Raw genomic sequence first — 17876 nt, 5'->3', positions numbered from 1 at the left:
TTTCATTGTATTTGTATTTATTCATGCATAGTGCCAATAAATAAATACAAAGAACCGCATACATTATAGCATACACAGAGGAAAAATTACATGTATTCATTTAGCAGACGCTTTTATCCAAAGCGACTTCCAAGAGAGAGCTTTACAAAGTGTATAGGTCACTGTCACTTATAATAACAGCAACAGCCCCAAAAACATTGCGGGTAGACAAAACATGAAGCACATGTTGTGAACAACCAAAATAAGTGCCAAAGGGAAGAACCATATATGAGCATGTAGTTAAACAAGTTACAATTAAACAACATGAATCGCTGTAAATGCAAGTGTAGGCTACCTGTAGAAAAGCAAGCAACAGTAAAAAATATTTCACAGCGAGTACAACCATTTAAATCAGTTACCACTAACCAACAAGAGCAACAAGTCTCTGAGCAAGAGTCATTGTGATCCTTGAGGAAACTAACATTGGGACCAGCAAACCATTCCTAAGTACCGTTCAACAATGACAACAGATTAAAAAATAGTATTAAACACGGAACAACGAGGGAGGAATGAGTTATCCTTTAAAAACTTTGTGGAGAAGGCATACAAGTCAACAACAAAAAATAGTGTGCCATAGGCTAATAAACTTTGGCTACATATGAGAGTTCATTCCGCCCTTTCCATTGTCCGCCACTAGGGTGAGAAGCACAGATACACGACTACGTTTTCCGTGACCCAGTTGCACTGTACTGCACAGCCTGCAATCTTTCTGGATAAGGCAGAAGTCTACACACGAAAAACGTAAAGTTAGTCCAAGTATTAGAAATCAGTTTATCCTGCAACCCAAGACATCGAGTTTATATGCAGTCTTGTTAAACGCTTAGTGGTATCCTGCCAGCTTTCAAAAACATGAATTCAAGTTGGAATTTTGTAAGGAAAATGTTATACAACAATGTCAACAACCTCCCTGGAGTTGTAAATCGAACTACTGTGGCGTGCAGCGAATGGTTGAACAGACCAAACTCAGGCATTATTACTATCATAAGAAAATGCTCAGGCAAGCCATTCAATGTCCCACCAAGTGCCGAATTTGTTGCAAGGGTCTCGGGAATCGCAACACTGGGCAAGCTACCTTATCAAGAAACGGCCGACGGACTTGATGCAGCATTTATTGGTATACCCATTGACACTGGAACGTCCAACCGACCTGGAGCAAGGTAACCTACAGTACGCTACAGTGCCACTTCATTTCGAACCTAACAAACAAGCCTAACCATTATTCTTAATTTAGGGTAGGGTGAATTTAATTATCCGGGACATCGGGTAATGTGGGACTCCTAAATTCCAGTGTGTTTTTCCTGCTTTGACAATGTGCAGTCCACAGAATTTTTACTCTAGGTTTATCATTGATGTTATGTGACTGAAATCACAAAACTTGATTGGTGTGGTATAAGAAAGAGGCAGACTATTTTCAAACAAGAAGCTCCCATGAGAAAATGCATGCCAAGAAATTTCCCAGATCACCCAAATTCTAAGCAAAACACCTGTTGGGCCTAATTGGCATTATGTGAAATCATGATTTAACAACTCCATATATGCAATGTCTGTCCTTCTATGCAGGTTTGGCCCCCGTCAGATTAGAGCAGAGTCTGCCATGCTGCGAGCCTATAACAGTGGCACCAGGGCTGCCCCGTATGAGTCCCTAATGGTGGCCGATATTGGGGACGTCAATGTCAATGTGTATGATCTGAAGGACACCTGTAGAAGGATCAGGGAGCACTACCGCACAGTCCTGGCCACTGGCTGCATCCCTCTGACCATGGGTGAGAATCTTTGGAACATCTCCAATTGTGCGACTCTGGATTCTGGCATCTGCTTGATGAAGACCTTAAGTGGCTACTATTATTATCACACATTTGAATGTTATCTTGAGAAAGAACAATTAATCATCACCTCCCATCTCAAAATGTGGGCATTGATAAAAGGTGGCTACATGCAGAATTGTCAGGTTCAATCAAATGGCAAGTCTGACTTTGTATATTTAAACCATCAGTTATATATATATTTGGTTTGTAAGGTAAATTTGGCTTTAGTAGTTTCAATATAAAGTGCCAAAGGGTTATGGATGTTTGACAGTTTTTCTTCAAGTTTAAATTTTAACCACATTGGATAGCCTCATAAAAAACTCTTCAGGTCAAATGTCTATACTTTGCTCTCAACAGGTGGTGATCACACCATAGCATACCCAATCCTCCAAGCAGTCGCTGAGAAGTGAGTAGTCCTGCATTTTGCAAAACCAACAACTTGACAACAAAGCTACTGTAGGAGTCTGGTGTCCTAGCTCTGTACTGCCTTCTGTTTGTTAGGCATGGCCCTGTGGGTTTGATCCATGTTGATGCCCATGCTGACACCAGTGATGTGGTTCTGGGAGAGAAGATCGGCCATGGCACTCCCTTCAGACGCTGTGTGGAGGAGGGACTGCTGGACTGTAAGAGGGTTGTCCAAATCGGCCTGCGTGGCACTGGCTACTCCCCTGATGCTTATGAGTGGAGTCGGGCTCAGGTAGTACTTATGTTGCGGAGGTGACTGGTACACTGAACAGTATTGGTTAAAAAGTTACTTTGACTGGGTTTTAGCTCTGTCAGCTAACACAGGCAGTTTTGAAAATAACAAAAATGCTCCTCAAAGATTCTCCTCAAGCCTGTGTCCTGTGTGTGTTTGTGTGGCCTCCAGGGCTTCCGCGTGGTCCAGGTAGAAGAATGTTGGTTTAAGTCCCTCACCCCCCTCATGGCTGAGGTCAGATCCCAGATGGGCAGTGGTCCTGTGTACCTCAGCTTCGACATCGATGCTCTAGACCCCGGCTTTGCCCCTGGCACGGGTACACCAGAGATAGCAGGTCTCACACCCATACAGGTATGCTTTCAATCAGCCTGGGGTCACTAGTACACACACTGAAGTGGAGATGTGGTAATCGCCATGCACCTGGACTTATACTGTCAGCTTGACTTGGTCTGTGTAACTACCGTAGTGTATAATTAAGATATTGAATGTATGGTTCTATCCAGGGAGTAGAAATTATCCGGGGGTGCCGTGGTTTAAATCTTGTGGGGTGTGATCTGGTTGAGGTGTCGCCGCCCTATGATACCACAGGTATGAGGACAAATTATACAAAATCTGAAATATCAAAAGAAATTTGTGAGAAAAATATGAATCAACTTGTACATTTCTTTTTACACAGGTAATACAGCACTGGCTGGTGCGAACCTCCTCTTTGAAATGATGTGCGTGCTCCCAAAGATAAAATACTACGACTAATCAAAACAGGCCTGTGTAGAAACACCAAAACGCAAATCAATACAGAAATTGATTTTACATGACAGTTTCAATGAAATTGGCTATGTAATTGAAGGGAAATGTTTCATCAGTTGTTTATATATGAACAAAGCATTTATTACACACAGCAAGAGGATAATGCACTGTTGCAGTAACAATCACACACCTGCAAATATGGTCCTAGTCTAGTGTTTTTGTAAAACAAATGTCTTCTCAATTTATTCTACTAGATACCAAAACACGTCTGTAACGGAACAAAATGACATTGTTGGTATGACCGGATAACATTGGACAGCAGTATGATAGTATAATAAAATACAAGTAATATGTAGTTAATATGGTATATTATCTACAATATTTACATGTCTTGATCAAATATAAATGTTAATGTTTTGAAACTAAAGGAAAAAGCACAATCCAATTGTTATGAATATTGAATGTCACTGCCCTTATTCCTTTGAGACAGATATTGTATTAAACAACCATAACTATTTGGAAGACATTTACAGCTGGACACATTTCATGAGACCTGCTCCTCCAAAGTAAAGTCAAAGCATTGCTACATAAAGCTGCAGGCAAGATTTGGTTTGTTTAGGACTAACCATGGGTAGTATAACCAAGTTATATTCAGAGTTACAAAAGAGTTACAAAGTTCTTACCTTGTTTGTTGTCGCAACATACCTACATGAGATCAAGTAAGAACATGGAATTCTAGCAGCCATGGGATAAAAGAAGGCATTGTAGTTACAGTATATTGCACAGGCATAAAACATTAACATGTAGGAAATTAAAATTCAGGCGAAAACGTAAACAAAATCATGAGGACCTGGACACATGCATCTATAATCTATTCACAGTATCAATCGATCGCCAGTAAGCTAGTGAAGACCGTGTTATCAGAGCAGGATCTGATGGTTGTGAGTGCAAATGGTATGGTTGTCAAGGCAGAAATTAACAGGTGACCACAGTGATTCAGATTCATCTACAGGTTGTCACAGCAGCAATTTAAAGTAACATTAACATGCTGAGAATGCAATCCGGAGACACTGATTCACTGTCAAACAGTCATGGTATCTGGTCTAATTGACCTTGCTGTACTTTCCAAGCATATGCAACCAATAAATAGCCTATCCCGGTGCAAAAAGGCAGTTCTAGCTCCAGCAGAATATGAGACAAGTTGATGTATGAAGACTGATTGGTGGTCTCCATCGAAAATAACATACATGCGTACTGGATTAAAAATGTCCCAAGTATCACACTCTCACAGCAGAAACACTGCTATGAGGACATATTGGCATCTAGTTCAAATGTGTACAAGTATGTCTCTTCATTCATATTTTAGAATGTTCATTGGCCAAAGTCATGTGACCCTTTACTTGTTTGCTGTAATCTTGTCCAGTCCCGGCCATGCAGGGATGTAGTAGCGTGGCAAGGTGCCTTCCATCAGCCTCTCCATCCACAGCCCTAGCCGGTCCAGCTTGTGGTGGATCTGCAGCGTGGAGGTGGAGCGCGACCGGGCAGCAGACCTTCGTGGTGGGTGGTCTTCCCGGGAGCCGGGTCGAGACCTCCGCCCCGTGGAGCCCCCTTCGTCCTCGGAGGACTTCCCGTCCAGGTCCTCCCCAGTGTAGACGGGCTTGAAGAGGCAGAGGTACTTCTTGTGGCCGTTCAGGGCAAGTACGTAGCCTGTGTAGTCGACCTTGTGGCTGGCGCTGTCGTCCTCGTCGATCTGCATCGTGTCCTGGGCGTATTCCAGCAGTGTTGCCATCCACTCGCTGTGCTTGTCCACATTCAGGAAAGAGAAGTGCAGAGTCAGGCTCCTAGTCAGGGGGGGAGAAAAGTATGATCAGCTTTCACAAGAATGATAGGGTAGGTCTTTATGCACCCGATATTTCTAACACAGTCAGTAAAAGGCCTGAGTAATTGTTTTTATAGCATGCTTTTCCACTTCCAGTTCTAGACCACGTGAGGTTAAACTGACCCTGTGAAGGAGTAGACCTCTTTGGCAAACTTGCTGAGCAGGATGTTCTTGGTGGTGTCTGTGAGGACCAGCACCACGTTGATGTGTCCTGGCCTCAGCTTTACCAGGTTACTGGTGTACGTAATGTCCGTCAGCTCAGTCACCTCCACAAAGTTCTTCTTGGGAGGTCGGCTGTGAACCACAGGATACAATTAGCTACAGTTGTTTTAATTGTGAAATCAAAATACGGAAGATTGACGTTCAAGTCCAATGTAGGCTAATCAAACACTGAATCTTAGGGGATGTTGCCTGAATGATAGATTATGTCTTGCCTTGAGGTACTATTGCTTCCCGGTGACCCATTTTCTGACTTTGTTGCGTCTTTCGTCTTTGGTTTGTCTTCACTCGAGTCACTGATATCAGACAAGACACAGACATAGTTGCAATTCTTCATGTTGAGCTGAGTTTAGTTTCTGATTAATGGGAAGTAGAAAAACGACTATGAAGAGCGAATCATCCTACCTGAAGGCCTGGATGACCACAGTACCAAACAGGATGAATAAAGCAGAAAAGATAAGAGACAAGAGGGGCATCATCTCACGCCTGTAAAATAATCATGGATTCTGTTACTTTATTTGCACTATTCGGATGGTCATATTTGACAACAGTGTCATTAAAATAAGGCTTTTTGTTGTTTAGAAGTATATTTTGGCAAATGGATAGGGCACTTACCAATTATTGTGAAGAATATCATCTATGATTTCAGAGAGGTAGTCATAGGATGCATATATCCATCGGATCAGAAACATCTGAAATATGAAAACATACACTGCCGTCAGTCTGCTGATCCCACACAACCCATGTCCTGAATCCTCATAGACTCAATGTCAATGTGAGAAAAAAAAATATATGATTGAAAAAAAATGAGCAGACTGAAAATGAGCAAATAAATCTATTGAATAATTCATCTTCATGGCACCTTCCCTGGAGTTCATTAAATACGCCAACCGTTAGTGTTAGGATTTGTACGTTACCGAGGCAAACTCGTTGTTGAGCTCTGGCAGCATGGCGTCGTAGTTGAGGATGGACGGGTCCTTCTGCAGGCGCTCCAGCTCGTCCAGTAGACGCTGCTTGTCCTCCTCACTGCCGTTCCAGCCTCCAGTCACTGGCTTATACAAGACCTTCCCTGCAGCATTGCGCCTCTCCAGTATCAGGACCTGTAAAGACACACGCATCAACCAGCAAGAACTCAATACACAAACATTTTGGACGAGACAACTCAAATCATACAGCACTTGAACTTTGCAGTGGGCGCATGTCTGCACCTGTGGAGGTGGTGTGCCCTCTTTCTTGAGGAGGATATCGCACAGTGGTTGCTGTAGCTGCTGGTAAACGTAGGCAAACCTCACCACCTCCCTGTTGTTGGTGGAGGCGAAGGACAGGAAGGCCTGGTGGCCAGCAGCAAAACTCTCCTCCTCACCAGTGATCAACAGGACACAGTATCTATTGACATTGAGAAGGATAAGATTAATCAAATGTAACCGGATTATGTCATTTATAGAGAAATAAACGTATTTCGGGAGTACAGACGAAAGAAATAAAGAAGTTAGGGGTATATTACTTCCGCCGTCTGTGGAACTGTTTGACAGGACATAGCTCATCAAAGAACTTCTGGTTGACCAATCGAGGGACGAGAAGAAACTTGTTGTTTGACATGAACTCATCAATAATCTGCTTTTTCATCCCTTTAGCCTAAAGTCAGGAAAAAAACAGCAACATGAAGACACCTAAAAGAAACTCTGATACTCATTATTAAAAGAGTTACTATTTAAGTATTCAATTAACTGTTTGAGTTGTCTGTAGCACTGTAGTCATGTCATTGGTAACATTTTACTCCCAGAGGAAAGAAATAACATACTAATTAACATTATAACTTCCTGGATCCACTGTACCTGTATAATGTCTGCTGGCTTGTCTGTACTCTCCTTGAAAACCAAGATGGTGGGAGCGTATGTATTGATGTTGAACTGCTTCAGCAGGTTAGCAGTCTCTGACAGGCCCTGATCCACATATCCAAACTGCATATAATCCTTATAGGCAAATGCAGTCAACTGAAGAAAAATGAAAATGTAACCAATCAACATTGACTCAAATGTTATGAGATGTAACACAGTTGATGCTGATGCTAAACTCCTTGGTGTCCTACCTTGTACAATAGAGGGACCACAGGTACTTGGTCAAACAGCAGCACATGAGGTTTATTGAGCTCATGCCAGCTGTTCAAGAACTGTAGGTCATTCCTGTCTGTTACCTGAAACATAGTTTACACTTTATTAGCACACACAGTTTTTGTGTCCAATATAGTGTGAGGATGAAAGAAGGGTATGGCAAACAATGTGCTTACCTTCTCCACCAGTCTCTGAGGGAGGAGGTCCTCAACAAACTGTCTCAAGTGTTCCTTGGCAACTGCATAGTGGAAGAATGTCACTTTGCCATTGATGAGCCCCAGTATAGATGGGGTACGATGAGCACCAAGGTGATTAGCCAGACGCCTCTCATAGCCCACGTCCACCACCCCAATACCCACACCTGTCAAGATTTCAAAACCACAAATCACACACACATTTTCGCATCATATACAATACAGTTCACTAGGGCACTAGTGTTGAGTTCTCAGTTTTATTAAATTGGTTTGGACGTCCTCATCTATTTCATACCCAGTGTTTCCAATTCTTGCACAACCTCCTTCCATACTGGCTCAATATGGATGCAGCTGAAGCACCAATCAGAGGTGATCTTGATCAGGTATGGCCGTTTGAAGCTGTTAGGCACCACATCGTTGACATATTGATTGAAGTGCAGTGCATACTTGCTATCGGCAAAGTCCCTACTGCCTTTGTTAAAAGGGAAGTTGAAGAAATTCTCGTCAAAGTAAAAGTGGTCGGGGCGGTTTCCGTAGTGACCATGACCATAGGGCTGAGTGTCGTCAGTCTGACCATAGCGGTCATAGTTTGCCCTCTTTTCCTCATTGGATAATATCTAGATTAGGGAAGAGAGTACATTAAGTGGCAGTGTGGTGATTTTCCCAATGACAGACTTAAACTAACCAAATGTGTCCAGATGTCGAAAATACTGAGATATCTAACCTCATAAGATTTTGTGATCTTGATGAACATATCCTCTGCATCTGGGTTTTTGTTTTTATCTGGATGCCTTGCAGACAAAGAAAAGAGAGCCGTATTCATGAGTAATGAATACGGTAATGAATGCTACTATTTATTGTACAACCCAAAAGGTTTTTGTTTTGACTGCATGCAAGCAATCTTACCATTCTTTCGCAAGGCGCTTGTACACTTTCTTGATTTCAGCTTGGCTTGCAGTCCTAGTCACTCCAAGGATTTTGTATGGGTCTGCCTCAGGGGCACTCTCCACTGAGCCAACCAGAAGTATGCAAACAGTCACTGTACCAGCCAACATCAAAGTCATCCTTGCTGTTGGCATTTTCTCTGCACGAGAAATACAAATTACGATCAGTGGTCAAATCTTATTGAAGCGTGTATTGTAACGTTTTAAGAACTGAATTTGTAACCAAATATTTTATCAAAATATCAACAGACCTGAACAAAAGTCATCTGCGGCAGAACACAAAAATATGCCAGCTAGCCTATAAGGGTGTAATACAACTAGCAAGTTGTAATACACAACTGCTTAGCCGAAAAATAAGATACTAAAACAGAGTACCACGGACCTACAGTGTCTAGTTAGCTACGAAGCTGAAGAAGTACAGATCCAGTCTTAGCATTTAGCTAGGTACCAAATCAGAAAATAATAGCATCAACTCAAGCCAACAAGCACCTCTCTAGAATATGATCAGATCGCCCAGTCCAACGTCACATATTGACAGCATGTCAATTCTTATAAAATGTTAATGTCATTGTTAATCTGCCAATCATAACGTATGTTAGGAGCATCCTAGCACACGCAGCTAACTTGCTACCCCGTCGCACAAAACATCCTGCAGGGATGCGCTTTCTATCTGCAATCTGAAAAAAGAGGACGTTGTGGGACGACCAAGAACAGACGCTTCATGCCGAAAGGCAGTTTGGGAGTTTGAGTATTTCGTGTACATGTGCGTATCAGTACACTTGATTTTAACTGCATTAGGTTTATTTAGTTTTTACAAAGCTGGTCAACACCGTTCATCCGGCATGCGGGTTTTTATAAATCAAGGGTATGGGTTCCCAGTGTAGTTTTACAATCCTCCAATCACATTTGAGACTGATGTAAACAAGGAAGACGGTAGTGTCACACCCGAACAACAGAGAAGTGAGTGAACTGGAAACTGGTAAGATTGCCGTTTTACTCACCAAAGAAACACTTTAACGGTTATCTATGTGTTTTACATGGATTATCATGCATTACTGTGCTATTTATTTAACACAGGCTATATAATATAAATAGCGCGTAGGCCTACGCGCTAAGTACGTCTATTCTATCATTTGCTTCTCGTTGTTCCTGTTTCAGATCATCAATTCTAGGGATGGAAGAACGCGATAAAAAGATTCTCCAGCGCAATAGAATGAATCTCGTGAGAGCTCTGGACCCTTCAGATATTTATGATGGCCTTCTATCAAGAGGAATCTTCACTCAGGACATGATTGATGAAATAAAGGTAGACCAAACGATGTCAAGAGATTCCCAACAGCTTTGACTTTCTCCGTGCCCAACATGCTGTGACATGTTGTATTGATCAGAAAAAGCTCTTCCTGTACCTTGTTTCTCAGTAAGTCTGCCTACCTTGTCCCAGAGCTCAGGACCACGGAGGGACCAAGCTAGGCAGCTGGTCAGGGACCTGGAGACCCGAGGGAGGCAGGCTTTCTCTGCATTTCTGGAGTGCCTTTGTGAGACAGGACAGCAAAGCCTGGCAGAGATTCTACAGAATGACAGACCACCAAGCCAGTCTCTCCCTCTCCCTCCTGTCCATGTTCGCCCAGTCGTACAGCCACTACCTGTCTGTAAGTACTATTTACCTTGGTACAGTATGGTGGCTTGATTTGTAAAAAAATAAAAAATATCAATTAATTGTGTCATTTGCTTTTGTCTTTGACAGATTCTCCCATGGATAATGCTAGGCATGTGGAAGTCAGAACCCCCAACCCTATCTATCCAACTACACCTTTAAAGCCTACCACTCCAAGTCCATGTGAGTCAGATATGTATGTATGTATCATGTCATACAGCAATTTAAGTGATTGATGTCTATAATTATTATAAACTATTGCTTGTGTAACTGTATATGTTACAGCACCAGAAAGAGAGAACTTAAGACCACACTCAACTGGAAGAATTAGACGTGACAGTATTCAGGTGGTACATCCTTTTTTTTTTTTTTTTTACGAAAACTCAGTTCCTCATTGTGGTATTTATGAGTGCTAGATCATTTACTGTATAAATTCTGTTCTAACTTCTTCTCACATAATTTCAGTGTATTTTTCTCTTATGGTTCTCCAGACCTACAAGCTGGATGCTAGTCCCTGTGGACAGTGTCTCATCATAAACAATGTGGACTTTGAACCAAAGTCTGAGCTGAGTAACCGTAAAGGGTCAGATATAGACTGTGATAAACTGGAGCAACGTTTCAGATCCCTCAACTTTGTTGTTGTAGTAAAGAGGAACCTGAGACAAAAGGTTAGTGCCATTTCCCCCTGCTTTACCTTTCATGATAATAACTCTTCAGATGATTTGATGTAAATATATAGTATATTGGGGTACTACTACTAACATACAGTATATTAAATGTTCTCAGCATATAAGACAGGAGCTTTCAGCTTTGTCCAAGATGGACCATTCCCAATATGACTGCTGTGTGGTGATCATTCTATCACATGGGACTGAGGTTAGACCTGTATTTTCTATTTGTATACAATGAAACAAATGTTAGATTATGTTCATTAAACTGAAATTGAAGGGCATTCCCATCCATGTTGTAGGTAAGTCACAACCGTTTCCCTGGTGCAGTGCATGGGATAGATGGGCCCTCAGTTCCAGTCCAGATCATTACCAACTACCTCAATGGCCAGAACTGCCCATCTCTGCAGGGGAAGCCTAAACTGTTCTTCATCCAGGCCTGTGGGGGAGGTAATGAGTCAACCAGCTGAAATATTGTGGGATGCAATAACAGCCATATTTGAAAGATAATCACACTGGACCGAAGGATCTGAGTTCTCGTTTCTTGGTAGGTGAGCGAGACATTGGCTTTGAGGTGTCCCCAGATGATGATGTCATGCCTGGGATTGGAGGAGCAGACGACCAGACAGATGCCATTCCAACGTCCTCCAGCAGTGACTCTCTGAGCACATCCGATGAACCGGATGCCAGAGTCACACTGCCCACACCCAGTGACATCCTGGTGTCCTACTCAACCTTTCCAGGTGTGTGTGTGTGTGTGTGTGTGCACGTATTCCGTGTGCTTGTCTGTGTGTTTGTGCTTTTTTCCAAATCGGTATAAATACAGTTATAAATGGGAATTTATGCATCCTAGTCGCTGTTTGTCTGTGAATTTCACAGGCTACGTTTCTTGGAGAGATCCCCAGGCTGGCTCCTGGTATGTAGAGACTTTAGATCGGATCCTGGAGGACACTGCTCCTGAAAATGACTTGGTCACCATATTAATGATGGTGAGATTTCCCCTAAAGTCAGACTGTATACATATTACATACTTGGTAAAACTGTATACATAATTGTTCATGTTTTATTTAGTATTATTGCACAAATGTGAAAGTGAAGGTCACATTATTCCTTTGGCTTATTTTCCCAAGACACACATCTTTATTATCACATATTAGACTTTCTGTTACTTAACAGCAGATAACCCCACAGTAGTCATTGAGCAAACTTGTGTTTGTTTGTTTACAGGTGAATAATGAAGTCTCCCTGAATTCTGCCAAAGGCCTCTATAAACAGATGCCTGGTTCCTTTAACTTCCTTCGCAAACTCTTCTATTTTCAAGCCCAGAGACAAAGTCAGACATAAATGTCTGGAAAAGTGTATTCTAAGGAGATTTGAGTGAGAGTAGTTTAGTTTGTCTAAACTAATTGATACACAGAATTAACTTGATGAACTTTATGAGAAAAGGGCTGTATTATGTGACTTTTTGTCAAATAAGTCTTAAACTTAGACTCTTAATGAATCCATGACTAATGTTTTGGCCATGGAGACAAATTCATACAATTACAATCACTTATGCCAACTTTTTTCTTATTCATCAATACTTTTTCATTTTTATGGATGTTTTACCGAGATGTCTATAATGATTATTAATGTCGAAATTTAATCATTACTCCTTTAATTGTTATAATTTTACAGTTTTAAACTGCTTTGTACAATCAATCTTAAGATTACAATACTTTAAACGTTTGTAAAATGTCATTTTTGGAAAGTAATGTTTTTGGGCAACCCGAAAATAATGAGAAAGCAACTGATCTTACCTCCTCATCTTGTCCTAATGTCCCACCTGACAGTATGTGTGCCAAGCCCATCTCTACCACTTCGAAAGAGTTGAATCAGAGTAATCTAGTTCACTAATAAAGTTAGTGTTACACCCTCTGTATCAACAGATGGCGCTAATGCTCAGGGTAAGTAAATTAAGCTCGCAAGTTCCTTCCAACAAGTCAACACCTTGTCTAATGAAAATTGGGGGAGGATAAGTGGATAATACGCTAACATAAAGCACTAAATGTCACTAAGGCAATTGATTGATTGACAATTGTATTGGTGTTTTGAGATTAACCCAAAACAGAGTACTTCACATACTTTCGATGGAACAATTGCGCTGCGCATAGCTCAAGAGACTATTCGAGAGTATGCATTCTTTGATACTTAATAAACAATTTAGACAAAATAGACCTGACCATAGGCTTGTGGTAAAACCCCTAAGGCTGACTTAATGACGAATATGCTGTGTGATTCATTTCTTCTGCTTGTTGAAATGTTGGTTTTTATAACAAAAATGTAAACGTTTTGTAAATAATTTATTTTATAGTAGGCCTCTGTTTGGGCCAGGTCTAGGTGGCGTCTCTCCACCGTGGGATTAGTTTCCTAAAAGCACTCCCTGAATTCCATTCCGCCTTTTCCTCAGGCCTGTGGTTCGTGTATGCCCACAACGTAGGACTTCTCAGTGACTAGCCTGGCATTGCGCACAAGTCGAAGTTTCGGGAGCGAGATTGGATTCGCGAGTGAAAGTGGGGCCGAAGAGGCGAAGCGCATTTCTCTTATTTAGAACGCATTTCGCTTATATTCCGTTTACAAATAGAAACTGCATAAAAGAATCATTATCTGTTAATGAAGTCCCAACGGGAGTGGGACGCATTAGATAACTTTGACTTTCATAGAAAGTGTGAAAAGACGCACGCAAAACGTTACAACAGTGGTAAGAAGTGAAGGAGCCTGGTTTTCCTTTCCCCAGCATTTGCAGCCTGTGCTGGGTTGGTGGAAAATGGGCACGCGGATCGACTCCGTGACTGGACTTATCGTCTCTTTGATATTTACATGTCATCTGATTAATGTAAGTCACTTTTCAAATTATTTTTTGAGTTACTCGTGTATAAATGTATGTTTGTCCTTATGCCATATTCTCATTGAAAAGCAGCAGCTAGAATTCTATGTCCTAATAAAGGCATATACTTACACCGGTTGTCTATTCTAAGTAAAGATGTGTGTGGTGACTGAGCTATCCTATTTAGTAGTTGGGATTCCAGTCTGAACAGTCATGCGATTTTTATTCTTTTCATAACGACACTTTTAATCTTACAAACTGGAACCTCGAGTAGCGAGAAGCTGATCTAATTCGGTCCATAGAAACAAGCTATTCATAGTCTCAGTGGCATCTACATGCCTTAAAACTTTCTTAAACTTACGCTAATGAAGTTTTAACATATGTTAAGCAGAGTAAAAAGCAGGCAACACTTCGCTGCTTCTTTGCAATGTATACATTGAGGTACCTTTTAAGAGGCATATGGCTGACATGGAACTGATCAGATATGGTATGCTTATGAATACCCACCGTTTGTACAGTTACTGTGTAGCAGGTCTTTCTACTACAGTAATTGGTACACACTTTGACCATACACAATCACTAGACTAAAATTGGACTGAATTTAGGCTATTCGGGAAAATAATGTGTGTGGTAAAATAGGCTAATAAGTTGTGAAAGCTACAGTAATGGGAGCATCTTCAATATTTGTCTTGAATTAATCATTTAAATATGGAGTCTTCCATCTGTTTTTGCCTTGAAATACATTCAATATTTACACTATTATTAAAAGTGTTCTAGTCTGTGAAGTAATACATTGGTTGTTCCTGCCATATCTGGTGTGGATAAAATAAGAGAGAGTCATTCATGTCTGGTTCTGAGAATAAACACAAGCCCCTCTGAGATCATGTCTGAGTTTTCACCTCTCTGCCCTCTGACACAAAATGCTGTCATGGTCCCAGTACCTGCAACCCTTCTGTTTTACTTTGATCGGAGGCAATCCCTCTAAGGGAGAGAGTGCGCATTCTTACGAAAGCCTCAGACATACAGTAAGTCTGACACTTGCTTGATACACACCCAAAGTAAACAGACCATGGGGCAACCATGAAGCATCAAGTTTGCAGAACGTTGAGCTTGAGAGGAGAGGCCCTTAATACTAGAACATGACCATGCTGCTTTGTCATTAATACGAATCCTGAACTAAAAGTAATTAAACTTATTTTAGGATTCCCTCAAGGGTCATAACATTTTGCGTGTTGACTTAACTGCTGATAGCAATCTGAGAAGGCCCACCCCACTGGTTCTACCACAGGCTTGCAGACGGCCAACTATGACAATAGAAACATAATTGAATTATCCGGAACCAGGAGCATCTGTTTCTTGGATTATGAGTTTGAACTGCGACAGGCTGGACTCTTTGATTCAATTAAGCACATGTACTGGTGTTGCTATGGGGGCTTGCTCCATAAGCACATGTACTGGTGTTGGTATGTGGGCTTGCTCTATAAGCACATGTACTGATGTTGCTATGGGGGCTTGCTCCATTCAGGCGGAATATGATGGCCATTTGCATCAATCAGCTTTAACAATGAACGTCAATAAAGCCTCTTAATTTGGTGACAGGCAGCGTGCAACACAGTCAAGTGCCCTCATCCCTATGTTGACCACTCTTACCTTTCTCTTGCAAGAAATTTAATTTATTGTTGAGGTTACCTATTTTCAAGTATTGTATTTCTTTCACAATTGGATTTTTGTACTCGGAGAGACATTCTTTTATCCTTAGACCGCAACCTGTTGAGTGTAGGCTGGTCAAAGCCAGGGTTAGTAGTGGTTGCATATTGTCTGTGTGGCTTTCTGGCTCTTTACCATATGAACGGCAAGTCGCTTTGTTTCCCGACATCAGAACAGTGAGCTGTGTTGACTTTTGGCTCAGATCCCTCGCTGTATAGAGCGCCACAAGTGTCCGCTGACCTCACTGGGGGTGAACTGAAGGAGGGAAGGGTGGCCTGGATTCCTGTGACCATGGACAGCCCCTATCTGTATACATGGCGTAAAACTCTTCCCTTCTATCCCCATGAATCTGGGATGCAACATCCTCTTAAACAGTGTGTTGATCCAGACTGTGTTTGAATAAGTAATCAAACATAGTAAATCTCTGTCTATTGCTTTTCTACCTCATCGGATCTAGTCCCTGTTATTTAATTAACATAGGTAGAGTCCTTGTGGACTACCGAAGTTTGAATAGTGTTGAAAATGTGGTCCCCTAAGAACTGTTCAGCTAATTTGCAGGAACAAACATTGCATTGTTGAACCAGCCTCAGAAGAGAGGCCATCTTGTTTGATAGGACTTTCCCCTCTTCAAACACATTGACACATATGGGGAGCAGGCAGCGCTTTATGTATTTACTCTGCAGTGAGGTGTGAATGGGGCCTGTGTGGAGGTCAGAGGTCAGGATTATGAACCTGACACTGTTTCACAGTTCATCGGTTCACCTCCTTGTAATTAATTCACGAGTCAGACTATCCCACACCTATGGGTGATAACATTCTCATCATGTCAAACGCAATTGTGGTCTTTGTAAGAAGTTGAAAGACATAATATATTGGAGTTGAAGTCATGAGAAGTAATTCATACAATTCTGTAATGATTGTCTACCAGTAAAACAATAGCATCCACAAGAGGAAAGTTCCAGAAAACAGGCAGTCAGTCACACTCAGCTTTACAAACCAACGCCTTGGATACATCTTCTTACAAAGCAGTGTGCCGTGTGGTTTACAGTTGCTCTGCTTTCATGTACGTTGCGTCTGTGTCGGACAGGGAAGCAGACTCTAAACACAGCTGCAACTCAGCTGGTACAGATAGCTGCATTGTGCATGTGCTAACATGAGCATGCATACTCTCTGTGGTGCCCGACGCTACAGGGGAACCTTTTACATCCACTGCCTCTCTGTTTCTCCTTTGCCTCTCCCAACCCCAGATCCTCACACAGCTCTTTAAGGAAACACACATCAACCTTATTATGTCATCGCTTTGTATGTAATCTTCTCGTCACTGGTTGAGTTATGCTAGGTCTAGAACCTTCAGAGAAAAGTTCTTAGTGGCTGTACAGTATTATTACAAGGCAGCAAGCTGAATTTAAGTCAACGTTGTGTAAATATGGCCTGTGATGACTCACAAAATCCATACAGGATAAATGAAGATCTAAGAAGTGTGAATGACTGTTTTCTAAGAACTGTTCAGTTCTGCAGGAATGAGGAATATTCCTCTCTCCTCTTTTATGGGGGTCTTTCAAAGAGCCAATACAGTTCATGATGAGGTCACCAGAGGCATTAAAGAAACTATTGGTACTGTGTTGAAGGGCTTTATTCCCCAGCAGTCTTTTGCCTTGGCTCTTACTTGAGATTGATTGAAATGCTAAGTTAACTGTACTGCAAATTGTCTTTTGAGTCCCGCATTGTCTCTCTGGCTGGCATTGATGTTAAATCGCTTGATGGGTTCCTTATTGTTGAGAGGAGTTCATGTATTGTCATGTATAGCCCCTCCCTGGTTGCACTCAGAGTTGCAGTGATGGGGGTTGGTCTCTTCACCATGGTCTCTTCACTATGGTCTCTTCACCAAGGGCTCTTGGGCTAATATAGAAAGGCTTTTGGGGTAGACTGTATTTTTCATGTTATTATTCTTTTCCCTCCCTTCCTGGTTTGAACACCGTGACTTTGCCATCTTGTGAACAAATCTGTCTCGTTCTTTCCTATGACCGGAGCTAGTGCCTCCCTTGGCCCTGAGCTGAAACTACAGGGCCCATGCCTTTCCTTCCTTTGGAGGAAGACAAGCCCCTGCCTGTCCCTAAAAAAGAGAAGCTCGGTTTTCTCAAAGCTTTTCCTCCCCTCAGAAGGTTATATGGCCCTAAGGTTATATGGCCAACCGTTGAGCTTTTTCTCCTTTAAACTAGTACAAATTTACTTTTTTCTTTAAATCTGGGCAAACTCTACAATCCCTCCCATTTCAATTTGGCAGAAAAAGTTGTAACACTTTTACCTTGTCTGAATTGCAAAATCTGAGCAAGCACCAGGCCTTGC

At 41.7% G+C, this 17876-nt stretch overlaps 4 protein-coding genes across 8 annotated transcripts in view; 3 read left to right on the top strand and 1 right to left on the bottom strand.

Annotated features, from left to right (window-relative positions):
• The first annotated feature begins 688 nt into the window (after positions 1-688).
• Positions 689-3805, top strand: agmat (agmatine ureohydrolase (agmatinase)). Its single transcript, XM_047039563.1, has 7 exons — positions 689-1196; positions 1600-1802; positions 2202-2250; positions 2346-2541; positions 2713-2892; positions 3045-3129; positions 3218-3805. Exons 1-7 carry the CDS (start codon positions 889-891, stop codon positions 3292-3294), a joined length of 1098 nt encoding a protein of 365 aa, XP_046895519.1. The 5' UTR covers positions 689-888; the 3' UTR covers positions 3295-3805.
• Positions 3806-4347: 542 nt separating this feature from the next.
• Positions 4348-9305, bottom strand: dnajc16 (DnaJ (Hsp40) homolog, subfamily C, member 16). The gene is made up of 15 exons (XM_047039560.1): positions 8887-9305; positions 8598-8775; positions 8416-8482; positions 7987-8308; positions 7674-7858; positions 7476-7580; positions 7222-7380; positions 6891-7021; positions 6595-6772; positions 6304-6486; positions 6002-6078; positions 5792-5872; positions 5602-5682; positions 5291-5461; positions 4348-5129 (listed from the first exon to the last, which is right to left on the bottom strand). The coding sequence occupies exons 2-15, from the start codon at positions 8768-8770 to the stop codon at positions 4685-4687; spliced, it is 2358 nt and encodes a 785-aa protein (XP_046895516.1). The 5' UTR covers positions 8771-8775; positions 8887-9305; the 3' UTR covers positions 4348-4684.
• Positions 9306-9511: 206 nt separating this feature from the next.
• Positions 9512-12854, top strand: casp9 (caspase 9, apoptosis-related cysteine peptidase). Of its 2 annotated transcripts, XM_047039561.1 has the most exons (11): positions 9512-9614; positions 9794-9941; positions 10077-10284; positions 10380-10472; positions 10575-10636; positions 10781-10957; positions 11076-11165; positions 11260-11407; positions 11509-11700; positions 11837-11946; positions 12185-12854. In XM_047039561.1, the coding sequence occupies exons 2-11, from the start codon at positions 9810-9812 to the stop codon at positions 12299-12301; spliced, it is 1329 nt and encodes a 442-aa protein (XP_046895517.1). In that variant the 5' UTR covers positions 9512-9614; positions 9794-9809; the 3' UTR covers positions 12302-12854. The 2 variants fall into 2 exon arrangements, with proteins under 2 accessions (XP_046895517.1, XP_046895518.1); XM_047039562.1 differs by lacking the exon at positions 9512-9614 and having other exon boundaries at positions 9862-9941; positions 10054-10284.
• A 599-nt stretch (positions 12855-13453) lies between these two features.
• Positions 13454-17876, top strand: part of hspg2 (heparan sulfate proteoglycan 2) — a 77682-nt gene continuing 73259 nt past the window's right edge. For 3 of the 4 annotated variants that reach the window (XM_047039557.1, XM_047039558.1, XM_047039556.1), the window contains exon 1: positions 13454-13832. In XM_047039557.1, the coding sequence (XP_046895513.1) occupies positions 13764-13832 (69 nt within the window). In that variant the 5' untranslated portion in view covers positions 13454-13763. The remainder of the gene's footprint in view (positions 13833-17876) is intronic. The other variant, XM_047039559.1, reaches the window with a different exon arrangement.

Source organism: Hypomesus transpacificus, chromosome 18 (assembly GCF_021917145.1).
Source record: "Hypomesus transpacificus isolate Combined female chromosome 18, fHypTra1, whole genome shotgun sequence".
Classification (NCBI taxonomy): Eukaryota; Metazoa; Chordata; class Actinopteri; order Osmeriformes; family Osmeridae; genus Hypomesus; species Hypomesus transpacificus.
Note: the sequence above shows the minus strand (reverse complement) of the source record. Positions and strands in the feature narration are given on the sequence as shown.

What these genes read in the sequence shown, in the direction of transcription:
- agmat (XM_047039563.1), top strand. Translation starts at nt 889, where the DNA reads ATGAATTCAAGTTGGAATTTTGTAAGGAAAATGTTATACAACAATGTC. An exon ending in CTCCAAGCAGTCGCTGAGAA is followed by an intron (nt 2,251 to 2,345) that starts GTGAGTAGTCCT and finishes TCTGTTTGTTAG; the next exon opens with GCATGGCCCTGTGGGTTTGA. An exon ending in GCCGCCCTATGATACCACAG is followed by an intron (nt 3,130 to 3,217) that starts GTATGAGGACAA and finishes CTTTTTACACAG; the next exon opens with GTAATACAGCACTGGCTGGT.
- dnajc16 (XM_047039560.1), bottom strand. Translation starts at nt 8,770, where the DNA reads ATGCCAACAGCAAGGATGACTTTGATGTTGGCTGGTACAGTGACTGTT. An exon ending in GCAAGAATTGGAAACACTGG is followed by an intron (nt 7,859 to 7,986) that starts GTATGAAATAGA and finishes AAATCTTGACAG; the next exon opens with GTGTGGGTATTGGGGTGGTG. An exon ending in CTCAGAGACTGGTGGAGAAG is followed by an intron (nt 7,581 to 7,673) that starts GTAAGCACATTG and finishes ACTATGTTTCAG; the next exon opens with GTAACAGACAGGAATGACCT.
- casp9 (XM_047039561.1), top strand. Translation starts at nt 9,810, where the DNA reads ATGGAAGAACGCGATAAAAAGATTCTCCAGCGCAATAGAATGAATCTC. An exon ending in ACATGATTGATGAAATAAAG is followed by an intron (nt 9,942 to 10,076) that starts GTAGACCAAACG and finishes ACCTTGTCCCAG; the next exon opens with AGCTCAGGACCACGGAGGGA. An exon ending in TTAGACGTGACAGTATTCAG is followed by an intron (nt 10,637 to 10,780) that starts GTGGTACATCCT and finishes ATGGTTCTCCAG; the next exon opens with ACCTACAAGCTGGATGCTAG.